At 38.7% G+C, this 7,722-nt stretch overlaps 1 protein-coding gene across 1 annotated transcript; it reads right to left on the reverse strand.

Moving 5' to 3' along the window:
* Positions 1-3,382: 3,382 nt before the first annotated feature.
* LOC148812674 (uncharacterized) lies at positions 3,383-7,099 on the reverse strand. Its single transcript, XM_088908495.1, has 2 exons — positions 6,727-7,099; positions 3,383-4,464 (listed from the first exon to the last, which is right to left on the reverse strand). Exons 1-2 carry the CDS (start codon positions 7,097-7,099, stop codon positions 3,383-3,385), a joined length of 1,455 nt encoding a protein of 484 aa, XP_088764621.1.
* Positions 7,100-7,722: the final 623 nt, after the last annotated feature.

Genomic DNA, 7,722 nt, shown 5'->3' on the forward strand with positions numbered 1-7,722 from the left:
TCTTGAGCTAAACTCTTTTAAAAATATGAACAGATTTGTTCAAGACACTTGTAATCACCTTAAAGAGAGTTTTCATGAAGATGTACGTTGGCTAGCTCTCCACTGTTAATTGGTGGGACTTTTGAAGAAACTGTTCTCATACAACCAACATACAAATTACACATCTTAATAAACATGAAGGGAAATCCGTGTTGTGAATAACATAAAACTGTCACTACAGTCCTTGAGTCTGGCACCTAAGACCACTCAGCCATCCTGACAAACAGTGGAGGCTGGTGTATTGAATGCGCCCACTACTTTGTCGAAGGATTATTAACAACTACTGATAGTTCTTTTCTTCTTATTACAGAGATTTCTCCATTGCAAGACAATTGACAATATAGATTAAGTAAAGTCTTGGTAAACAAAACAGGCACGGAGAGGGTTTGAACCCATTAACTTCAGTTTATGAGATCAACGCCTTACCACTTGACTACCACACCTTCAAGTGAACAGCTTCCAATCAAGGCTAAAATGTTTTTAAAATTCAGAACAAAAAACTATAAACCTTTAAGTACAAATTGCAAGAAGAGGAGGAGTAAAACACGCTCAAATGTGATTATTATTGTTGTTCAAATTATTTTTTTCTGAATCTGGTTTACATCGCCTGGAGGCAGCGATAAAAGAAGTGATTCTTAAGAAGGAGATACGCAGTATTCTAATTGTAGAATGCAGATCTGTGCAGCAATCGTACTGGATTTGACTGGGATTCTGAAATACTTCTTGCAAAAGTATTCAGACTTTGTTGATCCTATAATAAAAAACAGACCTGAAACTCCCTAGCTTCCAATCTCTGATGTTACTGTCCTTAAACTCGGACGTGATGTGCAGATGTGCAGTGTCCCTTTACTCTCGTGTTTTCAAATCAATCTCCATTTTTGAGCGTAGTTCAAGTGGAACTGGCCTGACTGCAGAGGAAAGTACGGAATGATAAAATGTTTCTACAATTCTACAATTTACAAATTGTGGGTTCAAGTCCCACCAACATCCCGTGTCATTTTGATTCAACCTTTTGAAATCCTCTAGGGATTGGCGTTGATCAAGTCAAATAGAGGACTTCTTCAGAGTCAACAATCGAAAATGAACCCGAGGACACAAGGGAGGAATTAGCACCAGACCTGGTCAAGCAAGTAATTGCATTACTCCTGTCCTGTAGTCCTTGCTCTTGCTTCATGTTGACTTCAAAATTCTCATGCTTAGCTATAAGGCTCTGCATGGCTTGGCACCTCAGTACCAGTTTGAGCTATTATTGCCCTCCTCCCCACCTCACAACCTCCGCTCTTCTAACTTCCAGCCTTTGAGAACCTAATTAGTAAAACTGAAAGAACCATCTCCATAGGTCTTGGTAGTGCACGAGGAGGAGCTGTGACAATAGAAGAGGAGGAGTGAGAATGGAACGGATGGAAACCCGTTTTCTTGTAGTAATCTGGAAAAAATGAAAATAAAAGCCGAAACCCGAAAAAATAATAATAGCCATAAGAGGAAATGGCTTCTAGCAGCATGCAAGCACCCCTTGTTCATATAGTTGTGACCATCCCCATATATCTCATGGGAGACCGGGGTTCCATTTCCCGACAAGGAGACTGTTAGCTTTTCTCCCATCAGATTTCAATCTTTCATGCAGTGTGAGAAAGCGTACATAATTTTCCTTTTCTGTCATTTTCTGATGGCTATTTCAAAAACTCCTAAATGCTTTTAGAACATCTACCAATGTATCTGATTATTTTTTTTCCCCAAACAAGTTCATTATTGATCATAACAATCTCCAAAGAACAAAGAATGTGCCGAAGATGTGAGGCGTTGAATCTTGAATCAGCTACATGGGTATCTGTTCTGTGGTGGTCAAGATATTTTTGTACGAGAAACCAGGAGGAATCACTTCACTCCTATGAACTTTTATAATCTATCTTCTTTGTGGAGTGAATGTTGTATTTGAGAGAAAAGCAAAGATGCTCACTAAGGTAGGGATGACCAAAAGGTCTGGCTATGCAGGAACTGCAAATCATATTCGTACGAGGTCATGAGAAAATAATGTTTAATAATGTTTAATTGCATTTAGTGGCTGTTAAAGTGTATATATATTGCGGGTCCTGTCTGGTTTAAAAAAAATTGCATTGAAAAAAAACTGTTAAAAAACATAAAAATATGGATTAGTAATGGTGCCAAAATAGATTTTCTTATTAAGAGAGATTCATATAATATCTCTGTTTCCTCATTATTTATCCATTATTGCATACATATTTCTTGTATTTGATATTTATTCTCTCTGGGGGTAAATAAAATGTAGATTGTGCAACAAAGACTTTGAGCTTTTTGGTAGATTTTAATCAGATGTGGGACTTTTTTTCTTAAGAGTTACAGTTAAGGAACCTAATCTGTTTTATACACATTTCTTGCTCAAAATGTAAAATGTAAGTTAAAAGCTGTCACACAATTACAAGCCTATCCAATGAGAACAGTCTTAATTGGAAATTAAACAGGACTAAACTTAACATTCCAAGACCAAACAGAAATAAAGAAATCAATTTAGACTTAATTCATTTTAAAACTGAATAAAACTAAAAACTTTATACATTTTATTATACACATAAAGTCAATGGCATGATTAAAACTAATTCTGTTCTAATCAACCATAAGTAAGGGTAATAACAGTCAAAATTTAGTTGACTAGACTAAATCAAAAGTTGGTGACTACAAAGAGACTATAACAAATAGACATTTTAGGAACAAGTAAAGGTTTATTCTATGCTGAAAAGTGAAGAAAAAAAACACAATGTGTCAGCTGTGGAAGCTTTAACGAATGTCACATGCTAACGCAGCTACCTACTTCAACGAATAGTGATTTCAGTGGAAAACTGGTGACTAAATTGGTGTGTTTTCCCATACTAACTGTAGCTTAATGAACTAACTCGCTCCTGTGTGACTGCATTGGTGGATTCTGAAGGTCTCCTGTGTGAGTATGCTGGTTGGCTTTTAAGGTATTTGAATCACTAAAACCCTTTCCACACTGACTGCAGCTGAAAGGTATCCCTCCTGTGAAATTAAGGGTAGTCTGGTGGCTCTGTGGTTAAGGATCTATGTCTGTGGGTGGAAGACTGCCAGTTCAAATTCCTCAATTGACAGAGGAAGACTACTCTGTTGGACCCCTGAACAAAGCCCTTAATCCTGATTGCTCCAGGCATGCTGTACAAAGAGCTGATCCTGTGCTCTGACACCAAGCTTCTCTCCCTATCTGCAGGCCTCATGGTGAGCATGTTGTGAAAAGACAAATACCTAATACAAGAAATTGTATATGGCCAATAAAGGGATCTTATTTTATGCGCTGGTGAGCTCTTCAGGTGATTCAGTCATTAAAACTCTTCCCACTCTGACTGCAGCTGAATGGTCTCTCTCCTGTGTGAATATGCTGGTGTGTTTTTAAGTGACCTGACTGACTAAAACTCCTACCACACTGACTGCAGCTGAATGGTCTCTCTCCTGCATGAATACGCTGATGTGTTTTTAAGTGACCTGACTGACTAAAACTCCTACCACACTGACTGCAGCTGAATGGTCTCTCTCCTGTGTGAATGCGCTGGTGGGTTTTTAAGGTACTTGACTGACTAAAACTCTTCCCACAGTGACTGCAGCTGAATGGTCTCTCTCCTGTGTGAATGTGCTGATGTCGTTTTAAGAGGTGCAAATGACTAAAACTCTTCCCACACTGACTGCAGCTGAATGGTCTCTCTCCTGTGTGAATGTGCTGGTGTCTTTTTAAGAGGTATGAGTGACTAAAACTCTTCCCACACTGACTGCAGCTGAAAGGTCTCTCTCCTGTTTGAAGGTGCTGGTCGGGTTTTGATTTGCTAGACTGACAGAAACGCTGCTCCTCCCTGTGCCATAATGGCAGTTTGTCCACTCCTTCTGAGCAAGGCCTTGAGTGATTCTTCCTCATCCTCTGATCGTGCTGTGGTCTCTTATTCTGCAAATGCTCCATGGAATGGTCTTGCTCTGTGTGCTGAAACTGAGATTTGTTTTCTCCATCGTGTCCTTCAGTGTGCTGGTCAGCAGTGTGAATCAACTGGGGCTCCATGTCCTGCTCTGTAACATTAAACTTACTCAGTTCTTCTTTGAGTTCATGTACAGTGATGCAGTAAAGTTCATTACAATGTTCTGCAATATTCTTGGTATCCAGATGATTAATCTTCTCCGTTAATATTAAGAGTCCAGGTGTCTCACACTCAGGTTCTATCTTCATCATGGGCACAGAGTCCAGATCCTCGACACTCTGTCTGCTCTCTGTGTGCTGCTCACTGAGTGTCTCTTTCCCTTCTGCAACAGTGAGCTCTGTCTCCTGCATCAGATTGGAGCCCCACTCCTCCTCACTGTGCTGCTGTTCAAGAGGAGCCCTTTCCCCAGCATCAGGGAGAGCACTGGCCTCTGAGCCTGTAAACACAGGACAAGAAAACAAGACCTTTATAATAATAATAATAATAATAATAATAATAATAATAAACTTCTCAAAGTGCTCTACATAATGCCAACAACAACAACAAAAAAACCACAATATAAGCATGATGGGAATACACTGTTTGAGGAGACAGCAGATTGTGGTACAAAATACAGTAGGAGCAGATGGGTAAAGAACAGGTAAATAAAGGCTCTTCTAAAGAAGAAAGTTTTGAGTCTGGATTTAAAGGAGTTTAGAGAAGGTGACTCTCTGATATCCTTGGGGATAGAGTTCCAGAGTTTAGGGCATAACAGAAGGGCCTTTCATTCATAGAGTGTAGATGGACTGGGGGAAAGATAGGAGACCAGAAACAGAAGAGAGATGGCTGTGAGGTGGGGAGTAGAGCGATAATAACTCAGACAGGTACTGAGGTGCCAAGCCAAGCAGAGCCTTATAGGTGAGCAGGAGGAATTTTAAGTTGACACGAAACTTAACAGGAAGCCAGTGCAAGGACTCCAGGATAGGAGTAATGTGAACACTTGTACTAGACTCACATAATGAGTAATGTGAACACTTGTACTAGACCTGGTCAGGATTCTGGCTGCCAAATTTACTGGAGTTTGTTCAATGTGGATTTAGAAACCCCAGAGAGCAGAGCGTTATAGTGGTCGATTTGGAAGAAGAAAAAACTTTTCAGCCAGTTAACGATAATATAGGGTGTAGTTGAGCAATATTTCTGAGGCGAAAGAAAGAAGTTTGTTTTGACAATATGTTGCACATGTTGGTCAAATGTCAAGCCTGAGTCAAATATCATCCCCAAGTTTTTCCAATTTAGACTGAAGCTCAAGTACAGAACCATCTACAGATAGGGTTACAGGACTGGCTTTACAAAGTTGATGGGGGGGTTCCAATAAGCATGACTTCAGTCTTGTCACAGTTTAGATAAAGGAAATTTTCAGTCATCCTAGTTTTTATGTCAGAGATGTAATTAGATAGAAAAGAGACAGCTACATCAGTGTCAGGTTTGGTATGGATGTATATTTGAGTATAATCAGCATAATAATGATAGCTGAGGCCATGTGATCTAGTATTTAGCCCTGAACTTTAATACGAGCTTAGAGTAGCGCTCAAAAGGAAGTACTATCCACGGAAAAAGTAGCTTACATTTTAAACTTGAGATAGCAAAGATATTATTTAGTAGCATGTAATTTAAGTTTTAAAAACTCATTTTCCAAACTTGATATACATCAAAGATTCAAACACATTTAATCTCTTTTAACACAGATAACGTGAAAAGGGATTAAAAATACAGCAGACAAGTACTTTACATAACATTTTTACACAAATTCATGTATAGCCATTTAGTGGTGAACAAAAAAATTCAAATACTGTAAATAAAAATGTAAAGAATGTGGGAAACATAAAAAATTCAACTCTTATACACCATGCAGCTGAGTTCCTCTTTGGGAACTAGTCACTAGTTATCATGCAGCATCACCATCGATATGACAAGTACAAAGAGGAAAGGCAAGTCAAGAGAAGTTAAGCTGTATCACACTTTTTATTATACTTTAAACTACATACATGCATGTACTAGTACACTCCCAATCGATTTGGGTTGTTTAAGCAGAGGGGAATAAGTGGGTATAAAGGGGTGTTCTGATTATAGGCGATTTTATAAATACAAGCTATGTTAGAAACCTAACTACCATGAAAAAGTAAGTCTACTGTAATAATATCACAAGTACATTACATTTACACTAACAGTGCACTGAAAGAAAGAGAGGGGTTGATCCAAACACACTGACTGGACACTCCAGTACATTAACACTGCACTGAGAGAGAGGGAGGTTAATTACACACACTGACTGGACACTACAGTACATTAAGACTGCATTGAGATTAGTTAATACAGACACAGGCCCTGGAGGACTGCAATACTTAAACCAATTAAAATTATTTTGTATACACAATCATTAGCATACATATAATAATATAAACCAATAAAACGTAAAAACAATATATATATATACACATAAGTCTTCTTTCTTAATTACGTTGTATTATTATCTGATTCAGTGAAACACTGTAACCGGACAAAACAGTTCAGTTTCCAGTTAAGAATCCCGTTGTTACATCACGCAAGTCTTTCCCACTTCACTCTGCGTCTCTGCACTATATTCTCACCAGTGAGGAAGTTAAAGACACTGTTTTTAAACTCACACACACCCTGACTACATACAAGTCACCCCACTGACCTGAGAGCTGCAGTTTCGTGTCCATTTCTTCCTTTATTCCTGCAGGGACTTCACAGGGAAGCGTCTGGGTACCCTGATCTCCTCCTGCTCCCGACTCCTTCTCCCACAGCTGCAATCTCCACTTCAGGCTCTCGTTTTCCTTCTTCAGCTGCGCCATTTCACTCCCGACACTCTCCTCCACACACTGTGTGATTTTAAACACGGCCCGTCTTACCAGTATCTGGGAGATGCTGTGGAGTTTGTTTTCAATCTCATCCTCAGAGTCAGACATCCTGCTTCGAAACACTCGTGAAACTTCATACACGATCGATTTGAGCAAAACCTCCATGAAAACGTAAAGCTCAGTTTCCAGATTGAACAGTAAAATTGTCATATTTAACCAAAGTTGATCACAAATACAGAGAGAGTGCTATGCTGATACTGAAATGACAAACACTAAGACTCCTACGCACCTACGGGTCTATATGATTGCAAGGGTTTGAATTCATACTTGAAGCAGGAACAGGAACTGAGCGATCACTCCTCCTACATCCTGCCACATGACGCACTTCCTTAGTGATTGTTGCTATGCACTTCACGTGAAGGACTTTCAGTATGTTGTATCTTGTTGAATATACAATGAAAAATAATGTAGCATTGTTTACAAATATATGTACATAAAATATACACATCTATATATATATACACATACAAATATATATATATGTTGTATTTTCATATATTTCCAGATCCTTCGCCTGTATTGAAATAAATAACAGTACTTAAACGTGTATTGAAATAACGGGATCAAACTTTTAATGTAATGGATTCATATCTAAACAATGTCTGCTAATAGACGGTAATGTGAACAATTCCTGTTGCCAATTGGTTTGATATCTCCAAGACATCCAAGAGATCAGGTATTGAAAATCATTTTTTAAACAGAAAATGTGAAATGGAAAGTAGGTCAAAAGCCTTCTGATAATCTAAGTACACCATTCTACATGTTCTGTGCAT

The sequence above is a fragment of the Atractosteus spatula genome, assembly GCF_055471065.1.
Source record: "Atractosteus spatula isolate fAtrSpa1 chromosome 10 unlocalized genomic scaffold, fAtrSpa1.hap1 SUPER_10_unloc_18, whole genome shotgun sequence".
In the NCBI taxonomy this organism is placed as follows: domain Eukaryota; kingdom Metazoa; phylum Chordata; class Actinopteri; order Semionotiformes; family Lepisosteidae; genus Atractosteus; species Atractosteus spatula.